At 36.8% G+C, this 19,374-nt stretch overlaps 1 protein-coding gene across 1 annotated transcript; it reads left to right on the top strand.

The window, feature by feature from the left end:
* Positions 1 to 3,221: 3,221 nt before the first annotated feature.
* Positions 3,222 to 18,453, top strand: LOC123565057 (zinc finger CCHC domain-containing protein 7-like). The gene is made up of 7 exons (XM_053537633.1): positions 3,222 to 4,020; positions 6,511 to 6,656; positions 10,193 to 10,366; positions 11,108 to 11,143; positions 11,608 to 11,700; positions 13,796 to 13,886; positions 17,225 to 18,453. The coding sequence occupies exons 1-7, from the start codon at positions 3,249 to 3,251 to the stop codon at positions 18,403 to 18,405; spliced, it is 2,493 nt and encodes an 830-aa protein (XP_053393608.1). The 5' UTR covers positions 3,222 to 3,248; the 3' UTR covers positions 18,406 to 18,453.
* The last annotated feature ends 921 nt before the right edge of the window (positions 18,454 to 19,374 follow it).

Consider the following 19,374-nt stretch of genomic DNA (forward strand, 5'->3'; position numbering starts at 1 on the left):
CATGAAACAAATTACATGTACCTTTGATTAAGAAATAACACCTTGATTAATTTATTGTTTATTATATACGGCACATCACTGGCACCAGAGCACCAAGCTGTGCTTTGAATTTTGTCAAAATAAATTACAAACAAAGATAGCCACAAAAGAAGCTCAAAAACGTAGTCTTTCTTTTTTTTTTCTTTTTTTTTTTTTTTTTGTAATATATTTTTATTTCCAATAAATACCGTACAACACATTTACAACAAATACATTTATAGTGACAGTTTATTTCTTTTCAATATTGACAAACAAGGTACTTTCTTAATTAATCTTCAGTATTCATTTTATTTTTATTATATATGTCTGTATTATTAGAAAAATGTGATAGAAAAAGGAGGAGGGTAAAAAAACAAAAAAAGCAGTTGATTAAAGGGAGAGATAGCGAAAAGTAATAAAAATAAAGTAAAGAAAATGTAAGATTTGGATTGTTCTCGATAGGAATTTGTATACTGTTATTGATGAGAAAAAAAATGCCATTTTTTTTTTAGTTCATACACAAAAGGTTATTTGACAGCTCATATTAGTTTCCAATTCTATCAAAAACTGACATTTTTGCCTGTGTTGATCTATTTTGTTATGTATTATGGCTATTTCCTGTTCTATTTTAATCGTAGTTTCAATATAAAATAAAAATTGTCAAAAGCGGGTAACGTTGTTCCTATTTTTCACTGAAAAGTATAGGATTCATTAAAAAGATTAGAAAGTTTATTACAGTTCTTTTTTGTCCACTTACTAAATAACCAAAACTGATTACTTTCTAGATTAAAAGTATGCTGGAGATGTGTAAGGCATAGGAAAATCAGTTAATCTATTCCCACATATGTTGAGCATAATGGCATTCCCAAAAATAAATGCTCTTGACTTTCTACTACATTGTTCCAAAAATCGCCCATAGGACTTGAATTCTTAATTTACTTTAATAGATCTTTACTAGTGGAAATAGGCGGTGAATATATTTGTATTGGAAACTTCTCAGTTTTGAGTCTATGTTGATTTGAATACTCCTCGGTATATATTTTCATTTTATTTCTTCTTTATCCAAAACATCTTCCCATTTGGCTCAGTTTTTTAATTTTTGTTTCCCCCTTTTTTTTTCTTTGTTTTCATACAAAAACTTTTTGGTAGCCTTTTTGTTTAGCCAGTGTTGTAAGTAAGATTCATTTTCTATCATCATCTAGTAACTCTCTTTTCATCTTTACCTTTATATTTTGTGGGTATGCATTTAACTAGCTGATGATACTTTACATAATCTATTTTCCAAATCATAAAATATACATGAAAATTTTAGAAGGAATATAAAAATTATTTGACCAAAAACACAGTCTTATACGATATGCCCCATTCATACTTTCCCCATGTAAAATAGAGAAAGTATGAACTGGGTGATATGAATAAAGCTGTGCTTTTGAGTTTGTTGTTGGGTTATTTTGGTTAAAAACTTATTTTGACAAAATTTAAAGCACAGCTTGGTGCTCTGGTGCCTGTGCCGCACATGTATATGTTTATTGGTAGCCCGTATTAGTATACTATTCCTATTACAGACTAATAGAAAATTCTAACGCCCTTAATGATTTTTGCAAAGATTATGCTAATAGTACATGATGATTGTATGCAATTTCTCACACTTTAACATACATTTGTTGTTGAAGAAATACTTATATCAACAGAATTGAATATTGTAAAGGTACAGTCAACTAGCCAATAGCGGATCACTGCCAGTAGCTGATACTTTAATAAAATGTGAATTTCTTATTAACCGTAGGGAGAGAATGAACAATAATTTAAGTATCCAATTATATAGGACTTATCACTTAGTAATCTTAGCCAAAAAGAAGATGGTTTAATGAATTGAGGTTTTTGAGCTCCATGGTATAGATAACTCTTGCAACCATGTTTCCTGACTCAGATTTTAGCAGTCTTGAATTCTTCGAGTAGCACATTTTTTAGCTACTGTCACGAGGGACAAGGTGAGCTATTGTGACACTTGATGTTGTGTTGTCGTCCCTCTAACAATTTCTAAAAATCAATCTTCTTCTTGAAAACCACTGGCGGCAGAATTATACCAAACTTCACGGAAGGATCCTTGGGTGGCCTCTTTCAAAATTTATCAAAGAACTGATCCATGCAGAAACTATGGTTGCCATGGCAACTGAAAGGATAAACTTTAAAAATTTCTTGTCCAATAACCACGGGCCTAGGGCCTTTGGATATTGGTGTACTAGCATCATTGTGGGCCTTACCAAAATTGTTCAAATTATCCCTAGGGTCAAATATCGGCCCTGCCCCGGGGGTCCAGTTTTACATAGATTACATAGGAAAAAAGTTTAAACAATCTTCTTGTCTGAAACACAACACTAAGGCCTTTGATATTGGTTTGTGATGGTCTATGGTCCTCAACCACAATGTTCCAAATTGTACCCCTTGCGGCAAAAAGAGGCCCTGCCCTGGGTGTCCCAAGTTTTAAATAGACTGTATGGAACAGCTTAAAAACTCTCTTTTCTGAAACCATACGGCCCTAGGCTTTTCATATTTGGTATGATGCAATTGGTCTAGAGTCCTTATACCAAACAATGTTCAAATTACGCCCCTGGAGGTTAAAAGAGGCCCGCCTGGGGGGTCACTTCGTTATTATGATGTGTAAAATAGGAAAAATACTTAAAAAAATCATCTAATCCTATTTCACAAGACTGTTTAATTATCACTTCATATACCTGAGACTCCAAGTAATATTGATTTTCACTTGACTGTTACCTTGACCTTACTAACTACTTTCTTTCTCTGTTTTTTAGTTACAAGCCTTGAAATGTTTGATGACATACACAGTTTTGCACACAAATTGTAAAACTGAATTTTCATTGACCATGAATGTGACATCTCATCGACTTTCCCTTAAGATTTTTATCATCAGTTTGACATTTGAAACATGTAGCTCATTTACTCAGGTGAGTGATCCAGGGTCATCATGACCTTCATGTTTAGTATAACTCACAGTTTCTTAGATAAGACCACACAAATTTGGTACTATTTTGAAGAGTGAAACACATACTTTATTTCATAGAAATAATGTGATTTTGAATTTCTGATTGACTTCAATGAAAAAAAGTGCCATCAAGCAGAGGCGGCCATTCATCCAATAAAGGATCACCCATTTCAGGGTGTTTAACCATCTGAGCTTGATTAAAATATAATTTATATTAACAGGTACAATGGATGAGATGAGTGAAGAAGTTTCCTCTGACGATAGTTCTGATGATTATGAGCGTGAACAGTTAGAGATTGCTTTGTATTCTCAGATACATTTTGACCAGAATAATGAAGGCATTCCACAAGAAAATAACAAGGAAGGGGGCGTCAATGCTGACAGTTCTGTTGAAAACAACTTCATAATCTGTGTACAAGGAAATGAAAAGAAAGGATTTGTTGCAGTTGAAACAAATGCTGATATTATTTTAAATGAAAATATTGAAGACAAGTATAGAAATTCAAATGAGGATACCAGGGGAAATGAAAAAACTCTACATGTCAAAACCGTAAGTGATATAGAAAAATCAAAATTTGCCAATGGTACAAACTCGATACAAAAGCAGAAGAAACCTTTTGAAGATACTACATCTGCTATAAGAGAGATAACAAAAGCAAAAAAAATACATGCCATGATAAGAAACACATCAAGAAAACAAGATAAAAAACTTACTGCAGAAAAATTAATCCTTGGAAATCACCTTGAATATGATTGTGAAATAGACGAGTTTGTTGTAGATGTTGATGATGACAGTGAAGTAGAGATGATGTCCTGTTCAGACAATGATGAGATCTTAATATTAGGTAGTGAATCAGACAGTTTAGATGTTGTTCTTGGAGAGCCTGGAGAGGAGAAAAATGATATCCAAATGAACATACATTCCAATCCCAGGTACACATACAAGAAAATGTCAAATGAAGATTCAATAACCAGGGATGAGGAGGGCCATCATGATGGTAAATTAAAGCTATACCATATAGTGTATTCTATATGTCTGTTTCATTTCTCTCATCACCTCTGAATGCTTATTTGATGAGACAGATATGAGAGATTTTCTATGTTTGTATTACTTTACATTGGTTGCAGATTGAATTATGTAATTTCTGCTTGAGAACTGCTTCTAGGATATCTGACATGTACCTGAGATTGTTGCTGGAGTTTAGGAACTGTAGTCAAGTTGTGTTTGTGAATATATGTACTGAAAGTCTAAGGACTTAGTATTGTGAAATTAATATTTAGAAAGGGAGCTAATTTGGCAGAATTCATCTGTCTTTGAAATTATTAAAGCTGCAACAAACAGAAAATTCACTCAGTTTATGTTTTATTAGACTAGGTAATCCACAGGTTGTCCACAAGCATTTAAATGCTGTTTTTTTTTTTATTTTTTTTGGTTGTTCCATAAAATGTTATATCAGAGTAATTTTAATATTGTACTGTAAATCCATATGTCACCAGTTTGATTATATGTATATAATTATGTCTCCCCCAGGAGACATATTATTTTTCCCCTGTCGTCCGTCGTACGCCGTACGTCAACTTTCCATTTCCGAGCACTAACTGGAGAACCATTTGACCTAGAAACCTTCAAAACTTCATTAGGGTTGTAGGGCTGCTGTAAGTAGACGACCCCACTTGTTTTTGGGGGATTCACTCCGTCAAAAGGTCAAGGTCACAGGGGCATGAACATTGAAAAACCATATTTCCGAATCAATCTATGAGAAACACTTGACCCAGGATGTTGAAACTTCATAGGAATGATTGATCATGAAGAGTAGATGACCCTATTGATTTTGGGGGTCACTCGTCAAAGGTCAAGGTCACAGGGCTGAACATTGAAACACCATTTCCGATCAAGTAACTTGAGAACAACTTGACCCAGACTGTTGAAACTTCATAGGATGATTGGACATGAAGAGTAGATGACCCCAATTGAGTTTGGGTACTCTGTCAAAGGTCAATGGGTCACAGGGGCCTGAACATTGAAAACCATTTCGATCAATAACTAGAGACCACTTGACCAGAATGTTGAACTTCATAGGCTGATGGTCATGACGTGTAGATGGACCCCTATTGATTTTGGGGTCACTCCGTCCAACAGGTCAAGGTCACAGGGACTGAACATTGAAACCATTTCCGGGATCAATAATAGAGAACCACTTGACCAGAATTTGAACTTCATAGGATGCTTGGTCATGAAGAGTAGATGGAACCCTATTGGATTTTGGGGTCAGCTCCGTCAAAGGTCAAGGTCACAGGGGCCTGAACATTGAAAACCATTTTCGATCAATAACTAGGAGAACCACTTGACCCAGACTGTTGAAACTTCATAGGATGGATTGTACATGCAGAGTAGATGAACCCCTATCGATTTTGGGGTCACTCCATTAAGGTCAGGTCCCAGGGCCTGAACATTGAAAAACCCATTTCCGGTCACTAACTTGGAACCACTTGACCCAGAATGTTGATAATTAATAGGATTGATTTGGTCATGCAGAGTAGATGCCCTAACCGATTATGGGTCCCTCCGTCATAAGGTCAACGAGTCACAGGGCCCGACCATGAAAACCATTTCCGGTCAGTAACTTGAGAACCACTTGACAGAATGATGAAACTTCATAGGTGATTGGTCATGCAGAGTAGATGACCCCTAACAATTTTAGGGTCACTCTGTTAAAGGTCAAGGCACAGGAGCCTGAACATGGCAAACATTTCCTATCAATAACTTGAGAGAACTCTACGACCCAGAATGTTGAAACTTCATAGGATGAATTGTTCATGCAGAGTAACGTCCCCTATTGTTTTTGGGGCCACTCCGTTTAAAGTCCAAGGTCACAGGGGGCCTGAACATGGATAACCAGTTTCTGATCAATAATTGAGAACCACGTGACCCAGAATGTTGAAACATCTTAGGATGATTGAACATGCCAGAGTAGATGACCCCTATTGATTTTTGGGGTCAGTCTGTTAAAGGTCAAGGTCACACGTGGCCTTGTTATGTAAAATCATTTTTTGGGAATGAACTTGAGAACCACTTGACCTACAATGTTGAACTTAATCGGATGTTGGACATGCAGAGTAGATGACCCCTATTTATTTTGAGGGTCACCATGATCAACGGTCAGGTCAGGAGCCTGAAAGTGACTGGCGAACCATAGGCCATGGAGTGTTGAAATTTAGCGGGATGACTGGACATGCCAAGTAGATGATCCCTATTGCAGCCAACCATCAGTGTCTCTTTTATTTTTGCTCCTGACCCCTATTGACTTCTTGCCTATAGGACTTTGCATTGGGGGAGACATGCGCTTTTTTACAAAAGCATTTTCTAGTTGAAGCTAATAATTGGTAGACCATGTTTAAAAAAGGAAAGAATCTGATGACTTTCTGGTGACTAGCATGTCTGCAGTGATGTTTGAAGAAGAATCTTAATACATTGTATGTATTTTCAGATGAGGGTCACTGGGTTATTAACAGAGAAGACAGTTACAGGGATCTTATATCCGCTACATGCCGACGTAGTAGATACTACAAACCTATCCGATGCCACAACTGTGATAAAGAAGGTCATCTTTCTAAGAATTGTCCACAACCAAAGGTGCAAACGTACAGCTTTTTTAGTTGGATTTTATTTAAGCTCAATTTACAAAGCACTAGTAGCTTATTTGAATTACTATCAGGTTACTTTCTAGGGGGAAAAAACAGTGCTTGTGTCTTGCTTAATTTTGATGTTATGTCCACAACAATACTAGAACCTTTTGCTAGCAGGTAGAAAGGCTGACACTTTCACTACTTAGCCTTGGCTCCTTGTGGATGGCTTGCTGCTGTTTAACTTTATTTCTCAGTTTAAAGGGGCTTTTATCTCCACTTTTCTCAACCTCTCTCAATTTTAATACGCCCGTCTCTGAAAGAGCGGGGCATATTATTGAACACCCTTGGCAGGCGTAATATCTGGGCCAAGTTTGATAACCAGTCAAATCACCCCAGGCACTTTTGGATTATGGCCCTTGAATTACTAGAAAAACTGCGAATTTAGCCTTGTCCGCTCTCTAAGTCGAAACAGTTTTCATTCCGATCTTCACCAAACTTGCTGACAATGTTTGTAGGCATAATATTTTGGCCAAAAGTGCGATAACAGGAAATCGCTCTAGCGCACTCTTGGATTATGGCCTTGAATTACTCGAAAAACTCGTATTTCGCCTTGTCTGCTTTTTAGTCAAACAGTTTTCATTCAGTGTTTACCAAACTTGCTGACAATGTTTCTGGGCATAATATCTCGGCCAGAGTAAGATAACAGCCAAAATCGTCCAGGGCATCTTGGGAATTATGGCCCTTGAATTTACCTCGAAAAACTGCGAATTTAGCCTTGTTTGAATTACTATCTGGCTAGTTTCTAGGGGAAAAAACTGCTTAATTTTGATGTTATGTCCACAACAATACTAGAACCCTTTGCTAGCTCCTTGTGGATGGCTTGCTGCTGTTTAACTTCATTTCTCAGTTTAAAGGGGCTTTAATATCAACTTTTCTCAACCTCTCTCAAGTTTTATACGCCTGTCTCTGAAAGAGCAGGGCGTATTATGTGAACACCCTTGGTGACAGGCGGGCAGGTGGTCAGCGCCCAAAAGCATGTCCGCTCTCTTAAGTCAAACAGTTTTCTTCCAATAACCAGCCAAATTGCGCAAGGCACTCTTGGATTATTGCCCTTGAATTACTCGAAATCTGCGTAATTAGCCTTGTCCATTCAAATAGTTTTGATCCGATTGTCAATTTCGGATTCCTTCTTACCCTTTTTAGTAATGCTCATGGTGAGCAATTGTGATCACGCTGTGTCTGTCCGCCGTCGTGCGTCCTTCCATCCGTCGTCAACAAATTGTGTTTAAAAGACATCTCCTCCATAACCACTGAATGGATTTTGATGAAACTTGGCATGGATGTTCCTTGGATGGTCCTCTACCAAAGTTTTTCAAACATTTCCGCCAGAGCTAAAAATAAAAAATCTTCAGGTAAACTGTTTCTGGGTGGTAACTCAAGAACGCTTAGGCCTATGATCATAAAAGTTGATAGGGAGGTTGATCATGACCAGCAGATGACCGTATTTATTTTGAGGTCAATAGGTCAAAGGTCAAGATCCCATTGACCAGAAACAGTTAGAACTTTTGTGTACAGTGACCAAATAATTTCTGTTCCTTGTGCAATTACTGAATGCATCAACGGGGGCATTTTAAGTTTTACAAGCTCTTGTTTCATTAAAGTTTTTGATAAAGTCAAATATCTCTGTTACTATCAAAGCTTTTGACTTGAAACTTGAAATTGATATTTACTATCAAAGACTACACCAGGAGAAACAATCCTCATAACGCTGATTGAATTATGATAGAGTTATGCCCCTTTTTAACTTAGAATTTTTTGGTTAAAGTTTTATATAAAACATCTGGTATCTCTGTTACTTTCAAAGTACTTATTAATATTAAATAGTTATTTACTATCAAAGGCTCAACCCTGACGAACAATCCCCATAACTCTGATTGTATATTTGCTTGAAGATAAGCCCTTTTGCTGGTAAAGTTCTAATCAGAGTCAAGCACTTGAGAAAAGTCGAGCATGCTGTCTTACGGACAGCTCTTGTTAATAGGGTAGCCAAGAGAGGTCCTTGACCTCATATTTTGGGAAATAAATTGTTTATTAATCCCCAGCCAGGGCGTAGGGATTATAGGAATGGTCTGCGTCCATCCTTCCGTCCGTCCATCCTTCCGTCTGTCCGTGCGTCCTTCCGTGGTGGCGTCCTTCCGTCCGTAACAAAATCGTTCGTTTGTCCCGGGTCCTATCTCCTTAAACCCTTGAAGGATTTTCATGAAACTGGGGTCAATGATCCCCTCATCAAGACGATGTGCAGAAACCCATGAGTCAGCCTTGTCGGTTCAAGGTCACAAACTCAAGGTCAAGGTTGAGCCTGACCATTTCTGTGTCCGCTCTTTATATCTCCTAAACCCTTGAAGGAATTTTTATAAAACTTGGGTCAAATGATCCAAACTCATCAAGACGTTGGGAGGAACCCATGGAGTTGGCCATGCAGCTCAAGGTCAAGGTCACACTCAAGGTCAAAGGTTTTTGGAGGCCTTCCATTTTGTGTTGTCTATAGCTCTTAACCCCTGGAAGGAATTTTATAAAACTTGGGTCAATGATCACTCCGCAAGATGATGTGCCGACCCATGCGTCATTCATGCCGGCTCAGGTCAGGTCACAAATTAGGGTCAACGGTTTGAGCCTTCATTTTGTCGTCCGGCTCCATATTCTAAACCCCTTGAAGATTTTCATTTCAAATCTTGGGTTCAAAACGATCACCTCAAACAAGGCGATGTGCAGAACTTATGAGTCAGTCATGTCGGCTCAAGTCAAGGTCACAACTGAAGGTCAAAGGTTTGAGCCTTCCATTTCGTGTCCGCTCTATATCTCCTAAACCCCTTGAAGGACTTTTATAAAGCTTGGGTCAAAGATTACCTCATCAGAACGATATGCAGAAATTATGAGTCAAACCATGCCAGCTCAAGGTCAAGGTCACAACTTAGGGTCGAAGGTTTGCGCTTCCATTTGTTTGGTGTCAACTCTGTATCTCCTAAAACCCCTTGAAGGATTTTCATCAAAACTTGGTCAGATGTTCACTCATTCAAGAACTCATGAGTCAGCCGATGTCAACGCAAGGTCAAGGTCACAAATTGAAGGTCAAAGGTTTCAGCTCTGTTTCTCTAAACCCCTTGAAGGATTTTCATGAAAAAAACTTTGGGGTCAAATGATATAACCTCATCAAGACGTTGTGCAGAATCATTAGTTAGCATGTCAGTTCAAGGTCAAGGTCACAGCTAATATCAAAGGTTACCCTTTCACTATCCATAGCAGTGGCGGGGGATTTAGCTGTCTTTCAGACTGCCTTGTTTAAGGGGAAAGTTGCATGATTGAAAGAAATTTCATAAGAAGACACTTGTAAATGGCCTTGGTTACGGACATGTAAATGTTTGAATTTTAATTTTATTTTTAACCAGGTGTATGGTTATTGATGACCATGCACTTTACCAGAATGGTATTCAGATGTTATTACACTGTTACATACTCTTTATTTGTTCATATTATGAAATTCAGAAAGTAGTTGTGTGTATCATGTGTGCGGAGCCAGGCCATATCTGCAGGAATTGTCCACAAGCTATGTGTTATAACTGTGAGGAACCGGGACATGACTCAAAAAACTGCACAGCCCCGCGACGCAGCTTCAACTATACATGTTATAGATGTAACATGCAAGGACACGATCAGAATGTACGTATACGTAGTCTATATTCAACTTCTGATTGCTAGTTATTCGGTGTCACTTTCGCTGTATGTGATACGCTAAAAAACAGCGAGACTTTATGTCATTATCAGTAATCTTATTAACTTCATTAATAGGGGTATAAAATAATTCTGAACATAAGTCAAGCCTTCATTATGTGTAAGGCATGGCAAAATATAGCAAATCTTAAGTTTGCGGCTAGTGCAGTTGATAAACAATTTATTCTGAAGCTAACCAAGTGTTGAGTTCAGCCGAATTCAGAGTTTGCTGCATATGTGAAAATTTTCTACCTGACTACAGTATAGTTTTAACTACATGTAACATAAGTTGTGGTGGCAGACTAAAAAAACAAAAACATTTAGATTAATGAAAAATATACATTTAAAACTCAATATATAGAACTTGCTTATTTAAAAATTCTGGCTTTCTCAAAAACATTTTCAAATCCCGTCCAAAAAACATGCACAAAATATCATTTCAGACGAATTTCAATTATCTCAAAGTAAAACATTAGATCCCTTGGATTCGAGATACTGAGATTCAGCTGGATTTGTTAAATTTCTTGATCCTATTTGCTTGTAGCATTCATTCAAACAAAGTATATATTGATAAGCATTATAATTATTTTGTTTATTTCCATAGAAATTTGTTTCAAAACTGATTCCAAAGTTGCTTTTATTGCTATGAGAAAGGCTGTTTCTTGTAACTTTTGATTTTATCTGTTGCAGCAATGTCCGGATAATTGGCGTCAGTATCATGTCACAGTATGTATCTCTTATAACATTTAACCCTTACTGATTGGCTTGCAGGGTAAAAGTTAAAACTATTACCCAAGGTCTGAAGGACTATTATCGGGCAAAATTAAATAAATGTTTCATTACATGACATGACTAATTTTCACAATTGTATTTTAAATCTTTGGCTTGTTAGCCCAGTAAGCATGTTGAATATAGACCAGTCATTTAGCACAAACTATGGACTGGCGATATATATATATATATACATGTATAAGGAGTCATGTAATAATGCTGTCTATAGCTCTGTGCAGTCCTTTCATTACAACGCAGTTGAAATAATAGTCTACAGAAACATGTCTCACTTTCTGAGAATTCCCTCAATTTTATTATGTATGTTTCCTGTACAGACAAAGAGATTAATACTTTACAATTTCAGAATTCAAGTTAATATATAATTATTACAGCATGGCTATTTTAACTAATTATTTCAGGTAACACCAGGAAAAATTCAGCATTTTCCCATACAGACAAAAAGGAAGAGGCCTTCCTGCTTTAACTGTGGTGATGAAGGTCATTTTGGACATGTATGTTTTAGACATTGCATTTACTTTTACAGTTTTGCTTACATTTTGACAGAAGTACATGTTTCTCTGAAAGAATTGTAGAAGTCTGTGAGAGCTCAAGTGAATGATTACTATAAATGAAGTAATTTTCGTGGCGGCTTTATTTCTTGGTTTGCAACCTTATTTGCGATGTTTAGAATCCACAGAACGCGAATGTTTGTTTTAGGATGTGATGAAGATTAATATTCATGACTATTTTGAATCCATGAATAGCGTTATTTGTGAAAGTTAAAGAAAATAAAATCATTGCCAGTATTATTCAATCAACTTTGCTTTCCTGTCTGAAAGCTTTAGATGTCCAAATTGGAAATTGTAAGATACTTTCTGAAGCTGGGCAAATCGAGGGCTGAGCGAGAAACTATTGTATCCTCTTCTTTATTCATATACAGTTACAATAGTTTCGCGCTCAGCCCACGAAATGTTTACTGGGAATGAAAGACTTAAAGTTTAATAGGTTTGCATCGGATTTATACGTTTTTAAGGTCAGCTATTTAAAATTATTCAAATAGTAGAGCTCTTGTTGTCACCCTTCAACTGGCATCCATTCTCTAAAACTGCTAGGCCTGATACTTTTAAACTTAATACATTAATACGGCATTTTGAATTGACCTCACAGGACAAATTACATAACTCAAACTTTTATTTTATTAGCTCACCTGAGCCAAAGGCTCAAGGTGAGCTTTTGTGACTGCTTGTTGTCCGTTGTGTCAACAATTTCTAAAAAAATCTTCTTCTTCAAAACCACTGGGCAGATTTACACGAAACTTCACAGGAATGATCCTTGGGTGGCCCCCTTTCAAAATTGCCCAAAGAATTGAAATCCATGCAGAACTCTGGTTGCCATGGCAACTGAAAGGAAAAACTTTAAAAATCTTCTTGTCCAAAACCGCCTGGCTTAGAGCTTCGACATTTAGCATGTAACTTCATCTAATGGTCCTCTATGAAGATTATTCAAATTATGCCCCTGGGGTGAAAAGAGGCCCTGCCCTGGGGGTCCGAAATTTTACATAGACTTATAGAGAAAACACATTAAAATTCTTCTTGTCTGAAACCACAAGATCTAGGCCTTTGATATTTGGTATGTTGCATTGCCTATTGGTCCTCTACCAAGATTATTCAAATTATGCCCCTAAGGTGAAAAGAGGCACCACTCGGAGGGTCCCAAGTTTTACATAAACTTATATAGGAAAAAACTTTAAAAATCTTCTTGTCTGAAAGTTCAAGGCCTAGTGGTTCTCTAACAAGAATATTCAAATTATGCCCTTGGGGCGAAAAGAGGACCTACCCCGGGGGTCACTTGTATATGAGTTATATAGGAAAAAATACTTCAAAAATTATCTGATCATATTTCCTAGACTGTAATTATAATTACCTAATGACCCAAAGTTATTAGTGGTCACTTGCCTGTGACCTTGACCTACTGACTTACTTTTTTGTTTTTTAAGATACAGCCTTGAAATTTGGATGACTTATACAGTTTTGCACACCGATCTTAACACTAACTTTCAGTGACCATGAATGTGACCTACTGACCTACTTTCTTATTAAATATTTTAGCATCAGTTTGACATTTGAAACATGTAGCTCATTTTACTCAGATGAGTGATTCAGGGTCATCATGACCCTCTTGTTTGTCTTAGAACTGCTGTGCCAAATGCTTGCAAATTTCACACATGTTTTCAGCATCATGAGTTGCCCTGTAGCTTTAATTTAGTCAAAATTATGACCCTTTGTAACAAAGAATTTTTTTTATAGTTTTGCGTTTAAGCATGTATCTGAGGAATAACTTGATGAAATATTTTCAGATTTGCCACATTTCTTTGGCATTATGGGATGATCTCACATGGGAAGTTTCATATTTCCAACTTACATTTTGTCAAAATTGTGCCCCTTTTTCAGCATAGAAAATTTTTCTTAAGCTTTTGTATGTAAACTACTATTAGGTAGATTGGCTTCAAATAGTCAGGCATGCTGTCATTAGACAGCTCTTGTTAAATATTAGAATGTTATTTAGCTTTTTTTATGCTTTACCTACATACTTTTGTTATGTGTTCAGGAGTGTGAAGACGAGAGGATGAGCAAGTTTACAAGAATTAATACACCTTTCATCTGCAGATACCAGACTGTCAAGGAAATCAACAACATTAGTATGTGTTATTTATTTCACAAGTTTTTCAACTGAATAAATTTCTTCTCATGAACAACTTGATAGAAATTTACCAAATTCCATCAGTAGCATCTCTGAATATATCTCTCTGAAGTTTGTTCAGATGATTTTGCCAGACCCTTTTAAGCCAGAGTTAAAACACGGAAAACCTTTTAAATGACTTAAAGAAGGTGGATGATTCTTCCTGGGTGCCTGCCCATGATAAAATGATGTCCGAAGGGGCACCACTATCAGCCGCAGCCCATTCAGGTGCTGTCAGATCTGGAACTGGAAACAGAAAAACATTTAAATGACCTTTTCTCATGAATCTTTTTGATTTTCACTATATTTGATCTTTTGTGTACTTGCATGGACCGTTTTCAAGTTTTTGGACCTCCGTGGCCGAGTGGTTTTTCAGCCAGACTTGGAATGGCTTGCTTTGCAAACCTGGTTGGTGTTTAGCATTGTTCATATCAGGAAGCGATTCAACTGGTTAATGGAAGGTTGATGATTGTTTTAACTAGGTGCAGGCCAATGTTTGAAACTATTCCTAGAGGGTATCTGGGGTCTTCCTACTCCAAAAGCCGGAAAATTTGCCATGTGACCTAATTTAAGTCATTGTATATCTAAACCCAAGAAATAGCAAGAACAAGTTTTTCATGTGTGAAATAGAAAAAGCTGTTTGATGGATTTTTTCACCACTTCTGAACTTTGTTTAAATGGTTCCACTTGAGCCCTTTTGAGGACTGCTGGAGTTAGAAATAGAAAAAAATAATAAAGAGGCTTCTTATAAACAGCTAAATGGACCTTCAGAAGCATTGGTCTGTAGCATCCAAGTATGGACTTCTGTTATGTCTGCTCAAATAGTTCTGCTTAACCCTTGACTACCAAGATTAAATATAGAGAAACCTTTAAACAACTTCTTCAAATGAATAGCTGAATAGGTGTTTAGCAAACTTTGTCTTTAGCACCCTTGTATAGACCAAGCAAGGTCAAAAGACTTAGTTAAAGTGTATGACTAATTTTATTACTCCCCAGGAGCTATTTTGTTTTGCTGATATTGGATGGGCTGTCTGTTAGTAAAATGGTTGGTAGACAAATTGGTTTCAGATCAGTAACTAAAGAATTCTTTTGCCTATTGGATCTACATGGTTCGCACAGGTCCTTGAAAGTCCTTGAATTTGATCCTAAGTCCTTGAAAAGTCCTTGATTTTTTTCTTCCAAAAATCCCCTGAAAAAGTACTTGAATTTTGAAAAAAAAGGTAGAAAAGTCCTTAAATTTTGCTAAAAACGGGGGTGCAATCATATTGTAGGGGAAAAATACAAAAAATAAATAATAAATAAGTCAAAACGAGCGAAAAAACGGTGTAAAATAAAAATACATGCACACCCACGGAGGGAACGCTAGTTGAACACCGTTTCGGTACGGAAGTTAGATATGGAATAGCGATTTTCACAACATTAAAATATTATGCGCAAGGTCATTGTAGTGTGACTATCAACAACAACAATGAGTGGCCCAAAAAATAAATGTAGTTTCGCCAATAAATGGCTTACACAGGATGATTATTCATCGTGGTTAAAGGAGTTTAAGTCAGACAAGCATAAGTGTATGTGATAAACTCATTGATGTCGGAACTATGGGAGAAAGTGCGTTGAAATCACACGCGAAAACAAGAAGTGAAGTCCCTTGAGGACAAATTGAAAACTACAAATGTAGTCTTGAGAGCTTGAAAGACTTATAAGAAACATGTACTAAGTATGTATACAGGCAAATATAGCTCATAAAAGGTAATCCCATTGAAGATCTCATAAAGGTTAAGATATGCTATTGTAGCTTATGGAAAATAAAACTGTTCTGTAACTTTTCTTCTGTCATAATGCCTTATGAAGAGCCTAAATGGTTTTGTAATTTAAGATTTAAAGCGATTAAAATAGTCCTTGAAAATCCATAAAAAGTCCTTAAAAAGTCCTTGAAAAGTCCTTGAATTTTTTTTGCCATGTCCTGTATGAACCATGATCTAAATTACATGATTTTCAGTGGATGGTAGATGATACCTATTGTTTGGTCAACAGGTCAAAGTCAGTTTGACATTTAGACTGAAAATGGTTTCTGAACGGGATTTGTTGGGCCTACAAATAGAGATGATTCAGAATTTATGTAGGTGACTTGTGATTCTTGCAGTCTACTATCTATCAAATTAAGTCATGTTTCATGTTATCATCTGGACAAAATACAGAAATAACTATTATATAGTATGGTTCTTGTATCATTGTCCTCTATCATTATATCATGTTTCATGATATTCTCTTCAGTGGTTTTAAAGTTATTTTCGAACCCGCCCGCTTAGCTCAGTAGGTAAGAGCGTTGGTCTACGGATCGCGGGGTCTTGAGTTCGATCCTCCGGCGGGGCGCATGTTCTCCATGACTATTTGATAAACGACATTGTGTCTGAAATCATTAGTCCTCCACCTCTGATTCATGTGGGGAAGTTGGCAGTTACTTGCGGAGAACAGGTTTGTACTGGTACAGAATCCAGGAACACTGGTTAGGTTCACTGCCCGCCGTTACATGACTGAAATACTGTTGAAAAACGGCGTTAAACCCAAAACAAACAAAGTTATTTTCTGGACTAAAGAAACTTGAATACAGAAAGGGAGATTATTTGAAAATTAAACCTCAGAGAGTAAGAATTTTTCGCCATGCACTCCGTTTTATTGCCATCTACCAGTATGTCAAGTTTCAGAATGTTCCCTTCCCCAGTTTAAAAGTTATTGTCTGGACAAAAGAAAATTAAGTACAAAAGGCAGGTAATTCAAAAATTATTCCAGAAACAGCTATGCTTCTTTAGCTCTGCACTCCTCGTTGCATCTACTATAATGTTTCCTTGATTCTTATCATGAGTTTTTAAGTTAACATCTGGACACAAGAAAATTAAGTACCTAAAGGGAGATTACTATGGATGAAGTTATGGTTCTTTGCTCTGCACTTCCTGTCACAGCCTTCTGTCTCTGTGTCAAGTTTCAGTACATTCCATTTAATGGTTTAAAAGTTTATAACATTTTAACAAAAAGGTGTGACCGATAGAGGGACAGACCGATGGACAGAATATTTTATCCCCCTCCCCTTTTTGTGGAGGGCAATGAAAACAGCATTAAGCTCATATAGAATAATCAGAGTACAAGCGGTATGCCAGGACTGGTGGGTGATATAGGGCTTCATGTTTAGGAACTTAACGTGTTTTCAATATGTTTCTGACATAGAGGCATTTTGCGTAGTGTAATTGGCTTTGGTTGTTCTTTCATTAAAATAAACTAGCTGAAAATGTTTAATTTCAGTGAGAAGATTTGATGAAGTAGGAGAAAGACCGCTGAAAAGATCAAGAAGTGATGGGTGGATTGGTAACATGGACAAGAGAGCGAATACATTCAAAGGCAGTTATAACAAAATAACATTTGACGATACTTTTGATGGAAAGAAACCACACAGAACAGATGCGAATGATGATCAGGAGGACTTTGTAAGAGGAAAAGACAAGAAAAAACAGTCACCATTCGCACACGTTGCCAAGAAACATTCTGACAACAGGACAGGAAGGAATAATTTTGACAAAATGCAGTTTACAATAGCACACAAAAAGAAAGAAGATGGTATTCATTGCAAGAATGAGATATCGGAGACAATTGAGAAAAAGAAGTCAAAGAAGAAAAAGAAGAAGAAAGGAAAAGAGAAAAATGATAATTCTCAGATTGATTTTGCACAAGAAAAGGGTAAACGCACACAAGAAATAGAGGGTTCACATGAAAGAAACACTGAAAAGAAAGGTTTGCATGAAATAGGCAAAGAAAAGAAGACTTCAAAGGAAAATTCTAAGTCAAGATATAGAGACAAGGACTACACAATAAGTGGACAAGAATTGAATGAACACAGAAATTCTGAAGAAAGAAAAGTGACAATAGACTTGTCAAGTAATAATTTGACCATTCTTGCCAAAAGGGATTTTAGTGAAGTCTTTGATACGGGTGAACATGCAACTGCAGGGAAGGTAACATATGAGATAGACCAGGGAATGAAGGTAACTGACAAGGGAAAGAAGTGTTTAAATGAAACTGCTGACACAAGATTAGAAGGGAAAAATCAGAGGACATCTGTAAGATTTGATGTGAACAGACCTCTAAAACAAACTAAGAAGAACAGTAGAAGTTGTAGTAGTCTTGGAACAGATATGATAGATTTCACTGTAAATAGAGAAATTACTGTAGGGACAACAAAGGATAAAAATTCAGACAGAATACAGGAAAAGTACTCAAGTGTAAAAAATGATAATTTGAGAGCAGATGATTTATTCTCTCTGCAGAAAATTAAGAAATTACGAGCTGGTGGTCAGTTTGACATAGCTATGGAAGAGGAAGATATAGAGCATCAGGTGCATAACAACCAGTGGTGGCAGAATTCGGAAAAAAGCAAAAAAAGACGTAATAGAAGAAAGAAAAAGAATAATCATGTTTTTTTCAACTGAAATCTGTGATAATTGTTGTTAATCATTAAAAAAGCGGTATAAAGCTAAGTTGCATTTTTTAAGTTCACCTGAACACGAGGTGCTTGGGGTACATTGTAGCTATTGTGATCGCTCATCGTCCATCCATCCTCCCACACTTATTTTCAGACGACATCTCTTCTGAAACTATTGATGAGAATTTCACCAATGTTCAAATGTTTCAATTTTGCCCCTTTTAGGGGCTGCCAGAGCTATAAATAGAAAATTCTTTTAATGGCCTCATCTCACAGAAGGCTTGATGGATATTTATCAAACTTTGTCTGTAGCATCATTATAAAGTCTTCTCCCAATCTCAATCAAATGGGGGCACTTGATCCCTTTTAGGGGCCACTATAGCTAAAAATAAAAATACCTTTGAAGGACTTCTTCTCATGAACCACGGGATAGATCTTCATCAGATTTAATCTTAAGCATCATTGTTAAATTCCCCTCCCAAATCTGTTCAGATAGGGCCACCAGATCCCTTTCATGGGCCACAGAAATAGATGGGGCCACTAGACCCCTTTAAGGGGCCACTAGAGCTAAAAATAGAAATATCTTTGAATGGCTATTTCTAATGAACTGCTGGATGGATCTTTATCAGACTTGGTCTGTAGCATCAATATAAGGTCCTCTCTCAAATTTGTTCAATAGGGGTATTTGGGCCCTTTTCAGGGGCCACTAGAGCTAAAAGTAGAAATACCTTTAAAAAAATTGTCATTAAGTGCTGTGGACAAGCATCAAACTTGGTCTGTAGTATCATTATAAGACCATGCCCAAATTTGTTCAGTGAGGATGCTTGTCCCTGTTAGGGGCTGCCAGTGTGAAAAATAGAGAAAACCTTTTAATGACTTTTTCTCATGAACCCCTTGATAGATCTTCTTCACACTTGATATGTAGCATTTTTTAGCCCCCCCTTATGTCTTGTGAACATAATAGACACCACATTTT

The sequence above is a fragment of the Mercenaria mercenaria genome, chromosome 2 (assembly GCF_021730395.1).
Source record: "Mercenaria mercenaria strain notata chromosome 2, MADL_Memer_1, whole genome shotgun sequence".
NCBI classification, from domain to species: Eukaryota; Metazoa; Mollusca; class Bivalvia; order Venerida; family Veneridae; genus Mercenaria; species Mercenaria mercenaria.

Coding starts and splice junctions, on each gene's coding strand:
- LOC123565057 (XM_053537633.1), top strand. CDS start 3,249: ATGGATGAGATGAGTGAAGAAGTTTCCTCTGACGATAGTTCTGATGAT. Junction 4,021..6,510: donor TGAGGAGGGCCATCATGATG/GTAAATTAAAGC, acceptor ATGTATTTTCAG/ATGAGGGTCACTGGGTTATT. Junction 13,887..17,224: donor CAAGGAAATCAACAACATTA/GTATGTGTTATT, acceptor GTTTAATTTCAG/TGAGAAGATTTGATGAAGTA.